This window comes from Corvus brachyrhynchos, unplaced genomic scaffold (assembly GCF_000691975.1).
Source record: "Corvus brachyrhynchos isolate BGI_N302 unplaced genomic scaffold, ASM69197v1 scaffold61, whole genome shotgun sequence".
Taxonomy (NCBI): Eukaryota; Metazoa; Chordata; class Aves; order Passeriformes; family Corvidae; genus Corvus; species Corvus brachyrhynchos.
The window spans coordinates 861,509-884,081 of NW_008236478.1; the positions used below are offsets into that span (position 1 = coordinate 861,509).

At 41.6% G+C, this 22,573-nt stretch overlaps 1 protein-coding gene across 15 annotated transcripts in view; it reads left to right on the top strand.

Annotated features, from left to right (window-relative positions):
* SORBS1 (sorbin and SH3 domain containing 1) overlaps positions 1–22,573 on the top strand; it is a 75,543-nt gene that overhangs the window by 7,852 nt on the left and 45,118 nt on the right. For 5 of the 15 annotated variants that reach the window (XM_017725902.1, XM_017725915.1, XM_017725911.1 and 2 more), the window contains exons 2-12: positions 995–1,050; positions 1,900–1,965; positions 3,952–4,047; positions 6,999–7,118; positions 8,611–8,637; positions 8,801–8,916; positions 11,140–11,940; positions 12,522–12,893; positions 15,838–15,979; positions 20,983–21,012; positions 22,197–22,372. In XM_017725902.1, coding sequence (XP_017581391.1) covers positions 995–1,050; positions 1,900–1,965; positions 3,952–4,047; positions 6,999–7,118; positions 8,611–8,637; positions 8,801–8,916; positions 11,140–11,940; positions 12,522–12,893; positions 15,838–15,979; positions 20,983–21,012; positions 22,197–22,372 — 2,002 coding nt within the window. The remainder of the gene's footprint in view (positions 1–994; positions 1,051–1,899; positions 1,966–3,951; positions 4,048–6,998; positions 7,119–8,610; positions 8,638–8,800; positions 8,917–11,139; positions 11,941–12,521; positions 12,894–15,837; positions 15,980–20,982; positions 21,013–22,196; positions 22,373–22,573) is intronic. The other 10 variants (XM_017725904.1, XM_017725908.1, XM_017725912.1 and 7 more) reach the window with 7 other exon arrangements.

Consider the following 22,573-nt stretch of genomic DNA (forward strand, 5'->3'; position numbering starts at 1 on the left):
GCATATTTCTATTTGTGTCATGAAAGCTGTTAATGGTCTGGAGCGACACTGGATCTCACTTTCTTTGGGGCTAATTTTTTCGGGGGGGAGAGGTGAAGATTGGAACACAAAATTAACAGTCTTTTAATTCAACCTAGGACCTTTAGAGAGTTGAGGTATCTTGTCAAACACAGACTTTTTCTGTAGAAATGCTCTTTGGCTATTCAAACCAACATCTGTGACATTGAAACCTGTTTGCTGCAGGTGTCAAGTCCCACAGGAGTGAGGACAAATAGGCCTCACAGTTGTCCTCCACAGACTGGGATCACCATGAAAACTGACTTTTTCTTCTGATCCCCATCTGGTGTTTTTTCTCTTGGGTTGGCAGTTTCACTGCTTTTGGTACCAGGAGAATTAAAGCTTCCAGTTTTCACGTTTTACTTACTGGAGTCTGATCCTGAAGATACCAGCGGCATTGCATGACTGGAAATGATTGGTGCAGAAGTTCATATGCATTTTGACAAGTGCATCTCCTCTGTATTGTTGTATCTTTCAAAGGAGAGACCAGCTTTGGAATGAGCAACAGAGTGCCTTGAAATATGGAAAAGATCTAATTTGAAGGTTTTTGTTTAAAGCTTTTAGTGTCACTTTGATTTTTTTTTTTATTCTCTTGACAGGTGATGCACATTTTATATATTAGAAACTAGCCAGTCTTGCACTTTGCCCTTTATAGACCCTTAGACTTAAGTGAGTATCTTTCAGTTTCATATTGAAGATTAGTCTTGAAGTCTGGAAGTAGTGCTTGTATTGGTGGAAATAATCTTTAATTTCTGATAATTATCAGCAAAAAATATACTGGTGCTTGACATGAATCCACTTGACATTTGAAAGTAATTTTTTTTAAGAAACGGTGACTGTTACCTTGGCTCTTGTGTTGAATGTTCAGCATTGTGTCTAGTGCTGTCTGGGTAGACATGAAACATTATGTAATCATTCTGCTTTTCACTTTAAACAGACATAAACAAAATCCAGAAGTGAAAAAGGCAAGTCCCTCTGCCACAATGAGCTCTGGTAAGTCTGTGTTGTTTTCTACTTGCACTCACTGGCCTTCCTTGTTATTACTAGTAATATTCCTGTCTGTTTCTGATGCAATTATTCACATTTGTTGCTGGAATTTGGCCCATAATGGTCAAAAAATAGCTAGAAACATCTTGAACTGGAGTAGGTCACTTTAGCTTATTTCAGTTTGGAATATAAGAATTCATAATTACTGATAACCTGAAGAAATTATCTGAATTTGATATATTTTAGTAGACATGAATACATAGTTTGACATCTGGATCAGAAAAATCACCTGTTCAAAGAAAACCAAGGGATCAGGAAATGGGAGCTGGTTGGGAAGAGGAAAACTTCTGGGCTTGTCTGGGTTACGGGCTAAATCTGAGTGAAAAATAAAGCAGATGCTAGGCTCGAAGTGCCATATATAAGATCTGTAGAATAATATTCCCACTTAATTTTAGCATCTTAGCAAGTCTCAACTGGAGTATCATGTCCTGGTTGGGGCACCACATTTTGAGAAAAATGTGAACTATTTGAAGAGAGTCCAGAGAAACATGACCTGGGAATTCAGTGTAATCGCTGATAAGCTTCCAAGCTGGGAAGCACTGGAACAGGTTGCATTAGGGTGATGCTGGAAGTTTGGAAAAACTCATTAGGCAAACATTTCTTGGCAGTGACAGAGGTAGATTTGTTTCTTTCATGGTTCAGAAATAGGGCTTTAGATGACCTTTGGAGCTCCTTTCTAGCACTGTCTCCTGTGTTTCTCTGAGTTCACAAGAGCCAGTTTTATTCATGTCAGCTGAAGACATGACAGATTTGAAAAAATCTTTCTTGAAAACCACTTCTTCATTTGTCTTTCAGAACATGAACAAATCGATGTTACAAAAACTGTTGTCAATGGGCTGAGCAGCAATGGACAAGAAAAAGGTGGGTTAAGAGCTCCAGAGACACCTCCACAGCTCCCCCCGCATGTCAGCCGGTGATGTGCTTGATTTTCCCGGAAATTCACTACAGCGGGGGCTTCCAAATTTAGTTCACTTGGCGACTGACACAAGAAAAGCCTTGTACTGCACCATGCTAGTAGAAGCAGCATTTCTTAGCTCAACAAGTGTTCTTTGTCTCTTTAAAGTGGCAGGCTGGACTTGCCTCTTTGTATATTTTTAGTGCTGTTTTGAGGAAAGCTGTACACTGCTTGTGGTACTTGTGAGCACCTGCGAATCGGTATCTTAGTGAGTTGAAACAGCATGGGTTTGTGGGTGCCTGTGTGTGAACTGTGTTAATGTCAGGGAGAGGTGAAGGTTTGAGTCTGGGATTAAAGGGCAGGAACTAACCATTTAGGCGATGAAAAGAAATCTAAACAAACCAGTCTTCATGTTAACATCAGCAGGTTTGCAGTGTGCTTTATAGCTTTCAGTTTAGTATAGTGACTGTGTCTGTTTTGGCAGGGTGATAGTATGTGGGTATGGGTTGCTTTTCTGTTGGTTTAATTTCCTTTCTTTTCCTTTGATGCCTTTTTATAGTGGTTAGTATTTTGACTGCATTGTGGATGGATGAATTCAGTCAGTTTCAAAGCAGAACAGAATCAGGATTGTTTCCTAAACCACAGGATGTTTGATTTGGGATCTGTTGTATTCGTAGGGTCTCTGCTCAGGAAGAAGTATAGAAAGCAGGGTTTGATTTGGGTTCCTCTTTTATAAAAAAAAAAAAATTAAACAATCCTATCAAATTAAAAACTAATGATTTTATGAGGCTTGAAAAAATTCTGTCAAGCTTTTTGCCCATTTTTTTGCTTGAGACTCCTTTTCTAGGTTGTGAAGTCTGTGCTTTCCAGTTTTGCCGGGTATCAGAAAGATCTGCCACAAGAGGGGGTGTACACACCACCCTGATGTCAGTGCCTCCCTCAAGCTGGCCCAGTGCTCAGTGTTAGTCTGTAAAGCATTAGAAATGTGGTTCCTCTTACTCCTGATTTTACAGGCATGAAAGAGATGGCATGGAATATGAGGAGACATCTGTCATTTTCCAGCTAATAATACATAGAGGAAGCAGGTTTTAAAGAAGAAAATCCTGGCTCTGCAGAAATCAAGAACACTGGTAGAAATTATTCTGGTAGAGTCATGATATACAAGATGTTTATCTTGACAGCTCCTGTTGAGCTTCCCCTCTGAATAGTACTGCCGTTTTCACAACGACCCCTCTTTGTACCCATTGATTTGAACAGTTTTGTAACAATTGCTAGAATTTTGCATAGTGCTATATATGGTTTTCTCCAATGTTACCACATTTAGTATAATTAGTGTGCTAGCTGATGAAGTCCGGTAGAAATCTCTTCAATTTACTGTTTATATGGATGGATTTTTTTTCTGAAGTAGCTATATGGATGCTACCCTTTGGCATGGGACCTTTTTCAAGATTATTTCACTTCCTTCTGTTGTTGCACTTGTAAAAAATAGTGATAAAATTCAGAATTAATGTAATGTAGCTAGTTTAGTGTTCTTCTCTCAACCTTTCAGTATTTGGGTTTTTTTGCTTTATTTTGTTTTACTGAACCATATTAATGTCTTACTTAACAGTTTTATTTTTGCATGTAGTGTACCTGAGTTTAAACGATTACACTAAAATTTTTCGGTGGCTTCTAAAAGCTAATGCTTCCAGATTCTTTTTCCTGCACCATAGTGGCAATCAGCAGTTAGTCCATTCAATAAGCAGTTCTGTATGCTGCATAAAACAGACACATCCTGAATTAGGGCAAACGAATGGATATTTTTAACGGTTGCATCATTGCTCTCTAGACTGCTTTTGTATTTGAAATTTCCTGCTATTGTGTCTCCAAGTACGTTAGAGAATTTTGTGGCATGCTTCCCAAATTCTGTTCTTTCCTTTTTGGATGTGCCATTTACACTTTTGTGTTTGCAGCTGTTGATGTCCCTTTATGTACACGTTCTATTTCTGCCGTTAAAATAATCCCTGTGAAGAAAGTGAAAAGTTCTCCTCACCTAGTGCTGCCTACAGGTATCTTCTTCCTTCCTCCCCTGCCATGCATTAGTTAGTGATCATTTTCTCTCTGCTTCACCCATATGCTGTGGCTAATTCTCAGCTTCATGTTCCTCTCACTCCTCCCAGAGCTGCAGATTTCATCAGTAGGTAATGCAGTTAACTCTTGATGGCACCATACACTGTTCTCAATTATGCTGCTCTTCTGCAGACATGACTGTGTCTACTTGAATCTGGGATCATTGTAAGCTCTTTTACTAATGCTTGATTGTGAAAAATATTATTATTATAGACTCATTTTGAACCAAACTCCTGAAGAACCAAAGAATGTTTCCTGCGTATCATTGGTCTTTATGAAAACAAATGGTTCAAGCATAGTTCAACATTGGTGGCATGGTTTTGTTTTTCTGTACAGGCACTGAATTTAATCCACATGTGAAGAAGTAAGGATGTTAGGCTGTCATGCCCTCCCCAAGCACATGCTTCCCCACTAGAAGTACAAGATTATTCTTGTACTTTGCTGGATTTGGACAGTCAGAGTAGTGTAGCTGATACCTCTTGTCTCTCCTAATCTGTCACACATGTACTTTGTTGGACTAGTACAGTGCTAATGTCCTGTTTATTACTATCTGCTGGATTTCTATACTGAGAGATTCAGATTCTTGTTTTCTGTCATTTCACCTAAATTGTGAGGGAATTCATCACTCTAGGCATTTTTTTTTCAGCTCCCAAGGTGAGATTGTCTGGCAAGATTTTATTTTCAAATATTTTCAAAGCATTTTAATTTTTTTGAGTTCAGAGCATTTTTTTTCTGGCTCTTATTCTTTTGGTTCAGTATGCAGGTTTAACCTCTTGTATGGAAAATAAAAAGAATGCATTGATTCCCAAATTTGATTCTCCTCCCATATAATGAAGAGTGTTTTTACATGTCACACATGTTGAGCTCTGTTTCCATTTCTCTCCAGTGCCTGTGAAGCAAATGTAGGCATGGGGTTGTAGGAGGGCAGCTACCCTGCACTCTTTGTGGTTGTTTATATCAGGCCCAGTAACTCCCAACATCGTGTCCGTGCTTTACAGTTACAGCACTCTTAGAACTGGAGTCTCGGAGCTTAAATCTTTGTCCTGTGGTTTGAAAGTGAGTCCATAGAGTCCTTGGGCTGTATGTTGTGCCATGTGGATGGGAATGATAGCCAGAACTGCACTCTTGGGCAAAAGGAATCCTGACCCTACAAGAATCATGCAAAAATCAGTCAGAGAAGTCGACTTCTATTTCACCAGGAATGTGGGTGACCTTAAGTTGTGATCAGTTGTGGTATATTTAAGGATCAAACAGCTTTTGATACATCTGGGTGGAAAGTCTTTCCCCTCACAGAGGCTGCCTCAATTAGCTAAAGGCTAAACTATAGGAAAGTATCCTCTGACTTCTTACTTACTCCATCTTTTTTGTAGTCCTAAGTACGGGTCTGAAACTGTACTTTTTGTGAAATCCCTGAAGCATTGGAAGCCCATGTAAAGGCTTGAACAGTGGAGATGCCAGCACAGAGGGCTTTCAGTGAGAGCCAGGAGTTTGGCATTCATTGAATTTTTCATCTTACTGCTGTTGTCCATCTGGCATATTGATTTTTCTCCATATTGTGGCCACACTGGCCATGGTTTGCAACCTTAGCCAAGGTGTTACCATGGTCTGTAAGCACTGTACTGGTATGGATTTGATGGGGCATTACCTTGCTGAAATCAGCCAGGGAATACTGATCTGCACAGATGTGGGCTGTTGCCTGGACAATAAACAACAGCCTTTGCCCCCTCCGTCCAGACTGAAAGCATAATTTTTGTTACAATAGCAGTTCCTAGAGAGGAGCTGCATCCTTCCCCATGCAGAGATAGCATGATCCTCAACCCATAAAAATAAAAATTATTGTGTTGTCCCTTGTGTAATGCATGCACTCAGTACCTCTTCACGCTCCCTGTGCAGTCATGGTAGAGCTGGTATTTCTACGTAGGTAAGTGAAGTCTGATGGCAGCTGCAGGGCCACTAATGGTGCATGAGGAGAGGAGGTGATGTGTCCTTCTATGGAGGTAGCCTAGAGAAACAAGACACTTTTTAGGCTTATTATTTCCAGAGGTATCTTAAAGGAGACAACTCTCCAGAAGCATTTTAAGTAGGGGGAGAAAGATAGATAGCTTTGAAGTACTGGCTTGTTACTACTTAATAGGATGACAGGAGGAGAAAACCCAAATCATGGACTGAAATACACAAAGGTAAGCCTGCACAGAAGTTGTGCTGAACTGTGCCTCAGCAAGGATGCTGGCACGATCTGGTATCTGGCTCACAGGTTGATCTGAATAGGCATATGTTAAATCTCCTTCTGATTTTCAGGATTTGGCTTCCTGTGTCAGAAGGTGCAACACTGCCATGCAATGAGGAGATGGCAGGGCGGTGGCTTGCAGTGCCTTGCTTTTAAATGGTATTCAGCATCATTACAAGATTTTACCTTCCAGTGGTCATAAGTATTTCTTTTTTCCCCCCCTCTTTCAGTGCTCCACAAAAGGCATTTTTAAGCTTTGGCACACAAAGCGTGTGCATTATGCCACTGGGACATCCCTATAGAAGAGCCACAGATGTAATGGTAGATTGTCCTTGCTAGCACAATGTCTCTGTACAAAGTAGAACAAAAAAAGCAAATGGACCTGTGATATTTGGTTCAAACACTCATTTTTTCCCCCTACTTTCTTCGCTCTGTTGCACCAACTCAGAACTTAACTGCTGCATTCATTGATTACATGAATAAAAAACTGCTTTTATTTCTCAATGCTTTAAATACAGAGCTATTCTTCATCTGCACAAACATTACTAGATTGATTCACCTGGAGGCAGCCATGCTAAAATTACTCTAGAGCTCTGATGGCTCCTGATAGCTTTGCATCATCCCTTTCTATGTGTTTCTTCTGTGCATGTGCGTTTCCTGTAGAAATGGATCCCACGAAAGTCTGCAGTGGAAAAGGAGCTGTAACCCTCCGGGCAACTCCATCCTATGAAGGGAATCGGAATATCACTTCACCATGTCCTCAGGATGTTGAGCAACCTGAAAGTAAGTGGTAGAAGGTTAACTGGAATCTTTTACTCATAGTAATCTCAAGACAGGTCAGTCCAGGGTCTTGAGCTTACTTTATAACTATGGTTTAAAGCCCAGAATTCCAGAGCATAGTTGGAAACCTCTTGCAAGGACCAGACCAGTAGAGACTGACTCCTAGTGCAGGTTTCATGACCACTCAGTTATTGACTTAAGTTTGTCAGGAGCACCAAAACTCTCAGTTCTTTTCTTTCTTCCCCTCCCCCCACCGGTGCCCCCGGCTTGCCTATGTCACCTCCTTTTATCCCAGGCATGAGGTGGAGCAGAAAGAAGCTGAGGGTGCTACTGGCACTGCAGCATTCAGCTGGGTTGTCAAGGAAGCGGGGATAGCGTCCCCCAGACAGACAGTGCCGCCAGAGAGCTCTGCCGTCTTTCAATAGCAGACGTGTAATTACTTAATTGTAGGAGACAGGCAAAGCATAACAAACCTGGCCAGTGTCGTGGGTCTGGCAAAGAGAATGAAATCCCAAAGGCAAGATGCCGTTAAGGGGGAGGGGGTAAAACTTGCTCTTGAAAGCAAAGCATACATCGTTTCTGACTGTATTGTTCAAGAAAGGGCAATTCCATTAATTCTAGCCCTAATGTGCCACTTTCGGCTCTGTCTTCTCCCGTTCTGCTCCACCCGTGACCTACCCTCTCTTTATGCTTGCCTTTCTCTGTTTCTTCACTCCTACCCCCTACTGTTGCCTCTCTCCTTTCTGTTGATGGCTTCATAAATTTCTAACAGCTTGAATGGCAATAGGCCCATTGCTATGGAAATCAGCTCATTAATACTTATTTTGCTTACTCTCTCAATCACTTCATGAAATGTACTTTGGAGCTGCAAGTGATTTTGCATATAACTTAAACAGCAAAATAGGTACAGGGTGGGGAGGAGCCCAGTGGGAAGTGGGTAAATATGTGATGAGACCGCTGCACATAGCTGCAGGGACTGTGTTGTAAAGTGGTGTTATATCTTATAGCTCCCTTCATGCACTAAGTCTGCAAAACTTGATCTATTTGTTGGTAATCCTTTAGCTCAGTCACATATAGTGATATTGTTAAGGATAGATATGTCTTTATAATCTGAATACAGGGTCCCTACATTTCCAGTAATTTGTGGTGTCTGGATGTCAAGCTGCAGCTTTAGAAAGTAGCTAGCTGGGCAGCCTTTTTGCCTCTGAAATAAGAATGTCAGTGAACAATTGTTTCTTCATTGCTCTGAATGAATTGCCTTGTGTTTACAAAGGTCAGAAACAAGGAGGACATCATGTTTAGGGTTGGTCTCTATGGTAATTACACAGCCCTGTCAGAAAGCATTTTATGTGTGAAATGAAGTAGCTTGACTCTTAACTTCAATTGATACATGTTTTCTGGAAATGTAATGGTTTATTTTTTTCCCCCTTTCTTTTCCTCTATGCCTATCCTCCACCCCTATCTTCTCTGTCCCTCCTTTCTGTGAAACACTTAGGTCTGGAGCCAGAAAACTCAGAAACAGGTATAAACATTGGCTACTTCTGTTGCTTTATTGGAATTATTTCTTGTTGCCTGGGGGAAAAAAAGAGAAAGAAGGGAAAAAAGGAAGAAAAGAGTCCCCTCCTTTCACTTATCCTGCAGCTGGAGGGAATCCTTTGTGATGTGAGTTTTCTTTCCCCTCGCAGATGATTGGAGGTCATCGTCTAACACTGATGCCAATGGGGATGCCCAACCATCATCTTTGGCTGCCAAGGGTTACAGGAGTGTGCGTCCAAACCTTTCTTCAGACAGCAAGCCACAGGTAAGTCTTTCTTCTGTGACCCTGAGGGTGATCATCTGGGTTCAAGCACTGGATTCATGATCAGGAGTCTTGGGTTGAACTCCAAACTTGGCTGCAGATGGGTAAGTTGCTGTGCCTCAGCTTTTTCTGCGTTTAAAATGGGGGTGACACTGATGTCAGCAAAGTGTTGTGGAGCTCGTGTATTCAGGCACACCACAGCATTTCCTGGGTGAACAAAGGAGGAGGACAATGCAAGAAGAAAGGTGAAGTAATCATCTATAATTATTTTGTATTTTATGTTGGTTTATTTCCTAGAAATTGCTGCAGGCTGAAATCAGAGTTGCACCCGACATTAAAAATAAAATATTGGGAAATGCCTTTCAGTTTTAACACTGTAACTGATAGACTGCGACCAGGGAAAGGTTATTTGTACCTGAAGCTAAATTGTTGAAGTCAATCTGCTAAGAGAAGTGCAATGTCATCCTTTTTTTTTTTTTTTTTTTTTTTTTGGGTACTCAGTCTGCACAGAAGCAGTCTGAAAGCTGGTAAGGAAACCCTTCATTGGAAACTGAATTATTGTGAGGAACAGAGTCCCTTTAAAGCCCAATCCCCTATCAGTGTGACTGCTCCCATCATCAGGATCCCTTTAGCAATGATACAGACCAGGCACCTTAGGTGAAAGTGGAAGACGGAACAGCTCCAATGAAGGTGTGGGAAGGAGCAGCACCCTAAAGAGAGACCCATTTCTGCTCAATACTTACAGCTGTCCTGTAGTCCTTTCCTGATCTTGTTGATGAACAGAGAGAGCACTGGTGCACATAATACTTGTTACAGAAATCCCCAGAACTACTGTTCACGCTGAGCTGAAATGGAAGAAACTCCAAAAGGAGTTCGGAGGCAGAAGCCCTTCAGAACAGCACTTACCAACCCACTTATCCACTCCCTTGTGCTTCAGGGAAGGGAGGGAAGGGCAGAGGAGCGGCATGAGGGCAGCAGATTTAGGAACAGCAGCTGTAATTTTATGAAACTTTTCTACGTCTATATCCATGTAACAAGAGTAAGTGCTTGCCACAACTTGTCATATGTGGATGACTTTTAAAGGACATCTCTTTCCAGATTTGAATGTTGCAAGCATCTTCATTCTCTGGTTTCAGCATTTTTAGAAATAGTTTAGGCAGCCTTTGCCCATAAAGATATGAAAACAGGGTGTGGTAAAACCTACTTTCACAGTCTCCAAAGGGTTAATTTGCAAAAATGCAGGGAGCTGCTGTTTGCCAGGTAGGTATTCTCTTCTTTCCAGTAGATCATAGTTTTCAGCTACTGGCAACAAAGCAATAAATAAAATGAAACCTCTGTATTGTTATTTTATCTCAAAACAGTTTGGCTTTCAGAAAAAATTCACTGTAATTGGAGTTGCAGTAGGCAGGCAATTTAGAATTAGCAAGCTATATGTTGCCAAGTACCAAAACCAGTAAAGCTTTTCTTATTATTTACTAAAAGCAGGATTTCTCTGTTGGTGATCTTGATTCTGGAGGCAAATTCTGATGATCTCAGTTCCTCAAGAAACATGAATTATTCTGCTCTTCCTGAAAGCATTTTCAGGATAGAAAAATCCTAAAGAGAATTGAAGAGCTGGCCTTTAGAATGAAGAAATGTTGACTTTTTACTTAGCCAGCTGTGGTAGGCTACAGCACTCGCATGATGTCTGCTTTTGTTAGCACTGGTGAAACTTGGCAATGTTCACTTTTCAGCAGTGCACTCAACATGCAGAGATGGCCTAGAGCTCTGAATTTGGCTTTGCAGTTCAAATGTCCCCAGTGCTGGGAAGTGTTTAGTTACGCAAGCATGAGCCTGAATTTAGTTTGCTATGATGTTAAATCTTGACTGAGGCTTTCCCAGGGGCATGGTGGGTGTTGCTGTGCAAGCCTCTTAAAACAATACAGTAGTGAGAATTATTGAGTGCAGAGAGAGAAACATGTAGGCAGGGACTTGAGGGCTGGGTTAAGTTTGTGTGCTGCAGTGAGCTGTGCTAAGAAAGAACGTGTGAGACAGTGTATGTGAGTGAGTTCTGCACTGGCCTTCCAGATACTGTATTTGCTTTTTATTCTTGCTGTATTAAAACCTGCTTAACCCAAGTCTAATGATCAAATTCATTCTCAGAATTTAATTTTTTTTCCTTCCTTTTTCCTTTCATTTGATGCTGCTTCCTTTCTCCTTCCTACTTTCTTGACTCTGCCTGATCAGGCCCTTGCTCCTCCCCGTCCTCCTCTTCCCAAAGAGGAAAGCTTTGCATGGCGTCCTCGCACTGACACTAAAGCGACCAACCTGTTGCCAGTGCCCATCATGGACTGTGTGTACCTGAATACACCGAAGCCTTATATGCAGCGTGCATCACCAAACACCAGTGCACGCTGTTATTTGTCATCACCTACCCCCTATGGCACCAGTGGGAAGCAAGGCTTGCCGGCAGGGCATTCTCCCTCTTCAGACCCCAAAGATGAGGTGCATGCTGGGCAGCCACTCTTGGAAAGTCACTCCTCATTGGGTGCATCATCCATGCAACGCAGCCCTGACAGGGCAGATCCCAGTAGTAAGTCTGGAATGAATTCCAGTCATGAGACGAAGGCGGATAAAAAGGTCACCAAACTATATGTAGCTTGTTTATCTAACAGCACTTGCTCGGGCGCATCTCAAAATTCCACTGGCACCACACATGACCCAGCAGCCAGCACCAGTTTGGGCGCTGAGCTCATTCAGGCACCAGCCACCAACATTGTTTCCTCTGTAACAGACACTGAAAAGTCTCTTCCTGCTGCTCCTCCTCCTCCTATTCCTCCCAGGCCGTACTTTTACATTGTCCTCAGCAAAGATGCAGTTAGTTGTGGTGCGGGCCAGCCCTCCCGGACTCAGTCATCACCTCCGCAAGCTGTGAGGGACAGAGTGCTCGAGCCCCAGAGCACAACTGCCACAGAGGACAGGATGAGAAAAGAGCCTTACCTTACTCAGCAGCGACAGCCACCATACAAGGCAATGGGACGCAGCATGGTACATGTTTTCTACATAACCTTGTTTTCTTCCAGCCGAGCAAACAGTTCTTTAATTCATTACAATGTTCCTTTAATGCTTTATTCTCCTCCAACCTAATTTCTCAGCACTTGTTGTGCTACCCTGAGTCTTGTGGTCTTCTACTTGATAATGTTTAACACCCCATGTGTGTCCCCTCAACGTTGATCTGTGTGTTTGTGTGTGTGTGTGGTGTTTGTAGGGAGTTGGGTTGGGCTGTTGAGGATCTGTTTTAGTGAGATGTGAAGGAAGCAAACTCTGTAATATGTAATGGTTAGAGCTTCTCAAGTGATGGTAAATGCTGAGCTGTTCTTTGGTTTGATTTAGCCTCACTACACAGGACTGGAGAAGAGGGGTGGTGAGGGTGAATGAAGATTTTTGTGAAAACATGTTGTGTTCACAGAGGCCAGGGCTGCAAGCAGAAGTAGTATGTCTCTTTAAGGAAAGATGATCTGCTGGGGCTTTGTATCATTTTGGGTACATTCCTTGCATGACACAATATGGCTGCATTAGACTAAAGTACGGATCTCCCCCAATACATAACAACACCTTGTTTCCTACAGGATGCCACTGCCACCACCTCAGCTCAGCCTGGAGTTATAGTAGTCCCCCTCCTCCAGGTTAATCCAGACAGACAACAAGAAGGCAGCTCCAGCACTCCACCACCACCTCTGGTTCCTTTTGGGCAAGGCTCCGTATTCCCTGAGATTGTTTCTCCTGGCTCACCCTTGACTTTTCCAACTCTAGACGATTTCATTCCCCCACATCTCCAGAAGGGCTCCCACCATAACCAAGCACCCTCCACATCTGGCACATTACCCTCTGTTTACCCGAAACTGCCATTCTTCTCATCACCACCTTCACTTGTCCCTCCAGTCACAGGGGCTTTGCACAGGGGCTTGAAGCCTGAAATCACTGGAGTCGTCTCACATACAGTAAGCTTGCCAAGTACCCTCCTCGCCCTTTTCCTAAATTTGTATTCCTGGATTAAAAATACTTTCTCCTTGCAATACTAAACTTGAGGGAGGAGTGATGACTCACTCCCTGCCAGCAGCATGACAACTGAAACCCTGTTTGCATCCTGTGCTAGTGCATGCAGTTTGCCTGCCTTGTGCAGCTTTGAACTTTCTTTTGACTTCTCACAACATTTGACTGTCTCCCTTTGTGCCTGTTCTGCTGGGTGATGTACACCTTAAGGGTCTTCACAGGATTTGCTCAGAATAATGAACTCTGCATAAACGGAATAGCTGCAACTAACTGATCTCTTCAGGCTCTTTTTATAGCATCCTTAATTGTGTTTGAATAACATTTAAAGCAGAAAACAGCAGACCAGTTAAAGGTTAGGGCTGGCTTTCTGTTCCATTTGGAGCCACATGACCATATGGTCTCCACACAAATCCCTGATAAAATCAGTGTAAGATTGCTGCCAGTATCCAATGACCTACAAGTTATAAGATCAGTTACTGTACTAAGAGTCTTCCAAGCATGGAGTTGCTATGCGGTAGATTAGGCAGAGAGTGTCTTTTCATTTTGGAATTGCTCATCTTTTAAAATTTTGAATAATTCAGTCCACAGGAGTTTGAACTTGGAATTTACGGTGTTCTTCTTGGGTTAGGTTTTGTTTCTCTTTAAGCTCATCACTTATTTTAAAAAGTCCTTAGGGACAAGGAGGAAAAGTATCTCTCAGTTAAAATTGCAGAGCAGGCAAAAACTACCCTACCCTCCTCATACTGAAAGTCTTACAGCCACTTTTTTTTATGCTTGCTTGTCAGGACAAGGAAGAAGTTCACCAGAAACTGGATTCTCTTGTGATGATGCTTGCTCTGCCCTTTGACTCTATAGGGATCTAGCAAACAGGCACGTGGGCTGGGGGAAAGAAAAATAACAACCAAGGATGACATTTTCAAAAGTTCTCAGCATTGGCCTTTCAACTTTTATTAAAATTGGTAGGGTTTTTATTGTAGAGAGCAGTGAATGAAAGTTTGGATTTGTTGTTTTGGTTTTACTTTGTTTTTTGTTTGTTTGGTGTTCTTTGTTTGTGTTTTGGATGGTTTTTTGGGTTGTTTTGTGGTTTGGTTTTTTTTTAATGGAGCCTATGTGCAGACTCTAGAAAAAAAATCAGGAGGTATCCAAGTCATAGAGGAGCAGTGGAAATTTTGTTGTACCTGACTTTCTTAAGATGAGAGTTTTGAAACATTTTTGGACATGCTCACTTCAGGCATGTGGTCACAGAGCTGTTTTCCACAATGGTTTACATGGTCTTTGTTCACCCTCTTTGGTGACTTCTCTGGGGCTGCTGAGCCTATCCTGATCCAGCATTCCTTTTCTTTGAGGGATTCTTATTTGTGTTTTAGTTATCAAAGTGAAGCTCACAGCATTTTCTCACACTTTTCCCTGACTCTTCCTCCTTTTCTCTAATCGTATTGTTATTGTTGTTACCGCAGTCAGAAAGATGGGGCTGGGTCTCTCTCGGGTCTGTTTCTGAAGACCATTGGTTCTTTTCTGTCCCCATGAAATATCTATGGCCTGACCAGCTGCTGCTTGAAGCAAGATCACCTTTATCCAACAGAACAAAATTGTTCTTCCCCATTTCCCCTCAAGGTTGGAGAGGCTGTAGGTGCTTGTTCTGGTTATGGCCAATTGTCACTATGATTTGTCTGTGAGCTCTGTTGCCAGGCCTCACTTTGGCCCCTGTTCAGTCCCCTGCCTGATGCTCTTTCATCTGATTCTGGTGTGCATGAAGGGCACTGAGTTGCAGTTGCACTTATGCAGAAAATCTGGAAGCAGGGATTTTTCTGGAGCAATATTCTGTGCATATTTGGGGTTTTTTTAATAGTGATGAAAATTCCCTTGACTAGTCAGCTGATTTTACAGATCCCTGGCTTGCAGCATTTGAGTCTGACAGTGGAGCAGCAAAAAGGAATACAGGAATTTAGTTTGCTGTCCCATATTCTCTTTGTTTGGATGCTCAGTCCCCATTAAAGATAATTGTGTGTCCAAATTCCTTAAGATGCTTTGAAAAATCTCAGTCTAAACTGATGCACACACAGTCTTTAGTCGTCATCCCTTCTTTATCTTAGCCACCTTACCACCACCAAAAGTCCAGTTTCCATGGACTGAGGTTTTTCAAACGTGAGCTAGTTTTCAAAGTCTCTCTGCTGACACAGCCTGTATTTCTACAGAGCAGCCAGAGCTGTGGTGGTATCAGAGGTGGCTTTGAAATAAGCAAATACTGCACCTGGATGCTTTAGGAGAGCAAGAGCAGCTTGCTATCTGTGCTCCAGTGGCAAAGCCGTCTTCCTTACTAGAGTCCTACTTTTTACCCTCTGTCAGTTTTGGAGCTTTTTTGTCATTACTTTAATCAGGTAGGTATCACACTGTCTCCTGAGTGATGGTGCTAACTTAATTCCTTAGGACTTTTCTTACCAAACCAGCTGCAGTAATACTGTTTCACTCCAGAACTGCATGAGTTTTGCATGTCTGACTTGCTGTGAAAGGAATACTCTTGGATCAAATGTTTGTGTGTGGATGTATCAGGGGAAAGATGTCTGCATCTTCCCCCCAACCAGATTTGCTCATTTCTGACACCTTGTGTTTGCTCCAAAGAGTCTGCTAGATGAACTTAGTGCCCTATTTTGGGGTTGGAGCTGTGAAACCCAACACCAAGTAACTATAGTACTGCCTTAGCAAACTAATTTCATTAACAATGGGCAGGGTATGTACAAGGAGCCAGGTAATACTTGTGCTTATGCCTTTTTTACTAAAATTTGCTATGATTATGCTTCTCATTCAGCCTAAAATGTTAGGGGTTTTTTTCCAGATTTTCCCAGTGTAGCAGCCTTCTGCACGCTGCTAATGATGTGTTGCTCTTCTTTTCAGGACCCAGGTCCTGTGCTAAATGAAGTGCCCCAGCCTGGCACTGACTATCCAACCTCCATCACTTCCATCAGCAAGTCTGCCTCTGCCTATCCTTCTACCACAATCGTCAATCCCACTATTGTCCTCTTGCAGCACAATCGAGGTAAGGAGACTTGCATATAGATAATTGTGGCTCAAAATGAGCAAACGACATGTTAGGCTACAAGGAACTGGAGAATGTGTGTGCTGTGGATAATTAGGTCCAGACTACTAAGAGCTAACAAAATTGTCTCAAAAAAGTCTTAGTGACTGGAACATACAACAGGCAAGTGAAAGTGGTATGTTTTTTCTAATTAAAACCCGTGGATCAGAAGCTCTTTGAGGCTGGGGAGAGGTTTTTAACTGGGCTGTGGACATATGAATAAGCTGGGTATTGCAAGGTAACAGCTGTCAGGTGTCTTGCTGTGGTGAAAAGGGTGTATGCTCCCACATATCTGTAGACACAAAGAAACTTGAGGTAGCTTGAAAAGGTAATATGCTACTTCTCAGCTACTGCAGTGTGAAAGCAGCTGTATTTTCTGTTACAGATCTCTGTGGGAGAGATTTGACCTTGAATTCGTAGCATGATTTGCCCAATAGTAAATAATCTGCTTGCCCACAAGTTTGATCTTGGCAATTTGTTCCACTATCAGTAACTGGATCAACTCAAACACATACTGCAGTAATCCTTGAACTCTGGATTTGCATATGAGCAAAACAGCCTTGTTTGAGAACTCCCAGTAATCAAAGCCTTTCTCACAGAGCCTGAATGGATAGTTCCATCTCTTTACCTCTGGGTTTGGAGGGAACCTTCGCTTGTCCTTTTTAGTTCTCCTGATGGCTGGCATTACCACAGCTTCCCAGTTCCTTGTGCATCACCAAAGACTGTAGCTTGTAACAGGCCACAGAGATGCAGTCCAGTTTGCCTTGATTTCTAGTGGGCTTGGGAAACTCCAGGAATCTAGCCACTAGTGCTATGGCTTACCTTTTGCAAAGAAAAAAAATAAAATCAGATAATAGGGTCAAGGCCTGAACTCTCATTCTGTAGCCATTTTAATTACAGCATTGATGTGCTCCTTTGCAGTCCTTCATGAGATTCTTGTCAGTGCCTTTTAAAAATAGGCTTCAGTCTTTGATCCTGAAGATAGTGTTCTCACTGTAGCCCACCAGATTAAAAGGGTAATGAGTGGATTATCTCCTCCTTTTTGCTAGCATCTGAAGCAGCTTTGCTTATGTGCTCCTGAATGAGGATGTCTGGATTCCTCAGCTGCATCAAGAGGAGAAAATATGATTTGAGGAAGCCTTTTTAAATCTCAAAGCTTTTTGTTGACTTTCTCGAGATGGTATATGCTTCTGGTCATTTTTTTTCATCAAATTTGGAGTATTTCAGTGTATACAACACAAGGATATTTTCTCTCTATAGACTTTAAGAGCACGAGAGACCAAGTTGTATAATGTGATGATAACATTCACACTGGCTCTGGGAGAATTGATGTGAAATTATTCTATTTACTAATTACCTTCATGGTTTTGTCCTGTCTGAATATTGCTTTTGGCTATTAGCACTCATGATACTTTACCCTGATAGACTGAAGAGCCTTCTCTCATCATGTTTTTTTGTGATACAGATCATGGCTGGATATGCAATTTGATCATGTCTGTGAAGTATATCATTCTAATCCCTGTTTTTCAGTCTGTATTAGTCAAACTTGTAATTTACATGTATCATGTTGGTTTGACAAGGCATCTTAGTCGCAAATTTGTATTGATTGACACTGTTTGTGTCCGACCATGTATTTATTAGAAGATCCCATGTAAATCATTTTTATGGCATTATTGCTGACTTGACAGACAGATGTCCCAACCATCAGACTAATGTTTTTCAAAGGTTGTCACAACATTTGCTTTCTTCCTTGTCCTGTAGAGTTTCCTATGTGTTCCAAGACATACTGAGGATGAATGGTCCAGTCTCCATAACTGCTCTCTTTAGAGCAGAGAACTATTCTAAAACTCTTAACTGTGGTTTATATGAACATGCTCATTTTTGTCTGACCTCAGTTGTTCTTCAGCATAGTCCTTAGTTACTGTTGTAGTGGAAAATATTTCTCCATCAGGCAAAGTGAGACATCATACTTCTTTTTTTCTGCTTTTTTTTTTTCAAATGCAGAATGGAAATAGTAATCAGATGTGTCATCTTTCCTGCCCTTTTATTAACAGTTCCATCGTGCCTATTTTGTAAAAGAACAAGATCATTGCTAGGTTTCTGTTTATTCTTCTTGTGCCTCAAACCTATTCTTGAGTCTGAGACATTCTGTTAATGCTTTTATTCCACTGTAATTTTCTTTCATTTCCCAGCATATGTTGCCTTCTTGTAGGTGTACATTTCCCATCTTTTTATGTGTTGAGGGTTTCCTGCAGTTCCTTATGCTTCCATTCCTATCTAGGATTTATCCCAGCATAGCATTAAAATTTCGATCTGCTAACTTAGTATTCTTGAATGGTTCTCAGATCTTAATTATCTATTGAATTTCTGTCCTGGCTGACATGATTCATATTTGGTTTCATATTTATGAACCTTATCTGCTCAAAACTAGGTTGCTCTCATGGCAAATAACAAATTGTTACTAGGTTATGGTCCACCTTCCCCTGAATGGTTGATTATGTTTGGTACTGAAATCAATTCCTTCATGTCAACATGATGTTTAGTAAAAATTCCTTTTGTATGCTCTGAAATACCCTGTAAATTAGAAATTTCAAGGTCTTTTTAATGCAGGAAGTCTGAGGTCTCTAGTAGTTTAGTCATCCAGATGGATAATGTGACTTTCTTTCTCGTCAGTGGATTATTGATTGCTTTTTAGGGAGTTAGTTCTCTTATTCTCTGAAGGGACTGTTGTACCAGACATCTCCTGCTTATTACTATTACTTCTTACTATTTTGTGCTTTATTTGCTAGTTCATTGATCTGCATTTAAGACCCTTTGGTTTGGAACTATCAGAGACTTAGAAGTGGATAATGGCATTTGAAACACGGAAAGTACATTATATCCTTTTTTGTCTGCTTGATCTCAGTAAGTTGTGGTGAAAGATCTCAGATGTTCTTCTCCTGGATTTCAGTAATATCAACTGAATAAAACTCGTAAGCAAGTCATTTCAGATCCTCTTGTTTATTTCTAGCAAATTTTCTTTTCAATGCCTTTATTTTGCACTAAACGTGTTCTCAAATACTTGGTTCTCCTTCCCTTTTTTTTTTTTTTTTACTGGTTTCAAATCTTAGTCTCCTCCAGTGCTACCTCTTCTGGGGGACCTCCGAAGGCATCTGTAATCATTCCTTCACTGTTCCCAGCAGTTTTATCCCTCGGCTTGACCCTTTCTCTGAGAAGCCTGCAAGTTTTTGGCCTTTTCTTACAGTCCCAGAACACAAGATATCAAGGGTGAAAGCCTCAGTTAGCTGGTGTGTGTCAGGGGCTACAGTCTGGCTCAGGTCAAGCACGAGAGTGAAACAGCAGACACCTCCTGCTGCTTCTGCTTCTATCCATCAGCTGCTCCCTTTCCTACACAGGGATACAAGAGAAAAGGAGATATTCCCTTCATGTAAAAAGTACATTTGGGTTCTTTCATGAAAAGTCTATTAATTCATGGTATTCTCTCCTCTGTGGAAAAGAGGAAAAAACTCTCAGGCATTGACTCCTTAAGCTACATGTTCTTGTCAAAAGAGCTCAGTGATTCAGCACAGTTCTCCTCTGCGAAACGATGGCTGAAGCTGAGACCATTCTCATTTACATTTTTCCTCCCAAGTTTCAGAGATGGCCATTGTTGCATTTCTCACTTGCAGTTTCTCATAGTACAGCAACCTGTTCCAGGAGGCCTGCTTACCCTGCAGCAGGTGGTTCCCATCTATTCTTCTGGCTCAGAGTGCTGACTCTTCCTCTTATCCGGTGCATGGAGGGTTTTTTTTCCTGTGTTGGCAGCTATTGTGTGAGCATGATGAACAGGAGCAGCCTGCCATCAGTGGTCAGCAGAGCAGAGAGCTGGGGCTAAAGAGCAAAGTTCAGAGGTATTGATCAGGGAGCTACACTGAGGAGAAATACCAGTCTCCCTTGCTGAGAAGATCCACTTAGTACAAATATCTAGTGAAGGTGGGTTCCTCTAGAAAACAGCACATACCTGGAGGTTTGTTACTACTGCAGACTTGCTTGGCGAGTGTTCTGTGCCACCCGAAAGCACACTTATTTCCCGTGCAGGCATTGCATGGCATGGTTTATCATTAATATATAACAGGTGTGTTTAATATATTAAAGTTTTTTAATCTTTGCTCTAACAATATGAGCTTTCAAAAGTGTTTGTACTTTTTATGTCATTAAAGTGTTTTATTCTTTTCAAATGGCTTTCATGCTTTAAGGAAAACAGTTAATTGCTAGGGAGTAAAAAAAGCAGAGAACAGAGCTAAGCATTCTTGGTTTATTCCCAGCTGTGATTTGGGTAAGTCATTTGGGCGTCCTTTTAGAAAGCACTAACTTGAGGGTGGTCAAACCTGCTGAGAGATACCACAAATATCCCAGTCTGGGAACTCATTAATGAAAAGCCTCTAACCAAGGGGACCGTTTTGAGAATCAAAGCCTTCAAGCTGTGTCTGTGCACAAATCACTGAATCTGTGGCTCAGTAATATGTGATGAGATTCAGCAAACACCCACAATGACTCGATCATTTCTTATATCCTTTTGAAATGCTACAGCAGTATTATTTCAAAATGTACTTTATGGTAATGATAACAGAGTTAGGTGTCAAGTTGCTTGACTCCGAATTTTTACTGGTTTTCAAATTGTCTCCTGTCCAATGTATCATTCTCCGATGTTATGAAAAAAATGAAAATTTAAATAAAAGTGCTCTTTTCAAATGTGTTGGTCACTGCATCATGAGATTTATGTTACTCCATGAGGCTGCTGTGTGGAGAAGGGACTGTGGGCTGTCACTGTGGCAGGGTATTTGAAAACAGATTCTCTCCAGCAGCTGCTATCATTCTACAGCGTATTTCTTGCCTGTCAGAAATGCAGCACCAGAGCACTTGCTGTTTATGTCTCACACATTTGTTCTGTATTTCTTTTTGTTTTGTTTCTTCCTTTACCACAGAACAGCAAAAAAGGCTTAGTAGCCTGGCAGGTATGATGTGAAAGGTCTACTACTCCCCAGCTGCTGCCTCTGCTGGAGCAAAGCTGCTGCTTTGATAGCTTGTGGGGTACCTTTAGCAAACACACTGCCCAGGAACTGCAAAGAAATGTACCAAACAACTAAATTACTCATCTGTTTGTCCTAAGTCATAAAATTTACCAACCTTTTAAACACAAATCCTTCAGTACTGAGTTTTGCAGGGCATAGTTGTGTTTGCTCAAGGTGCCAACAGATCAATGCTATGCACGAGCCTTTCCTCCACTGTCTGCCCCTATCAGATTTCTACACTTTTAATGGCTTTGGGCAGGATGGTAATGTGCATGTGAATAAACATGTCTTTCTCTCTTCAATGCATGCAGTGATGTAAAAATTATCGGATTTGCAAAAGTCTTGATGAGGCAGACTAAAATTGCAGGTGTTTCCTCTCCAGGAAATCCACATAGAAAAAGTCCTTGACTAAGGGTTGCTGTGCTACAGCTCTGCAGAGCAGAGTAGAGCTTCAGAGCAACCTGAAGTCCCATGGTGATGCCTGCTGCTACCTCTGGGTGTCAGTTGGGCAGTGTCAAGGAATTCCAGTTCGGAAGCAAGGCAATCTGAAGAAATTAGTTACTTCCCTCCATCTTTATGCAGACTGCTGTACAATCATGTCCTATGTGTGCTTAAACAACATTTGTTGTTTACACACTCTGATTAAAGCATGGAAATGAATTGGAAACATCATATACTGTCTGCAACAAATGGAATTGTCAGACAGGTGAATGCAAGCTGTTAAAAAGTAGTGCACCACTACCACATACCATGCGCCTTCAGGCTGAAATCAGCAGAAAATGATGTACGGGAGACTGTATCACTGGTGCTTTTTGATGAAGACTGACATTGTAGAGTTACTAATTAGTTAAAAGGAACAATTCTTGATACCAAAATACTCCACTGTCTTATATGACAGCTGAGACTGTCGTGAGATGTGTGATGGTAACCTGAGAGATGCTTGCCTGCTTTGGCTGGCATCAGGCATTTTCTTGGGAGATTTCCTTCAGTCTAGCTGCTAAGCACAGCCAGCAGTGACACAGTCTGTCTCATCAACTACTTGCTAGGATTTTTGCCTTAAAAGAGCGGAATATGGTGATGTTGTGAAATGCTGGGATGAGGTAAAAATCCCCCATTGTCCTTTCCAGATTCAGTGCCAGACAGATTAGTTCCTGATAAAGTTGATTCAGCACTTCTACGGGACAAGCCGGTTCAGGAGACAGTGCCAAGTGAGAAGAGGGCGGTGGAAGAAAAGAGAAGCACTGTCAAGAGCCCTCACCACATGGCTGATACTTCTGTCGATGATATTGGGATTCCACTGAGGGTAAGACAACACTGAGCATGTGGTTGATGCGAAAAACCTGAGCTAGGTTCTGCCTACCTTAGGACTGAGGGAACTCACTACAGCTGCAGAGATTTAAGGGAAGATTAAATTCTAGTTCCGATATATTTTATGATGAATTATTCCATTTGCTATGACCCGTTTCAGCTGCCTCCAGGAAAAGAAAATTAAAAATTAGTATTT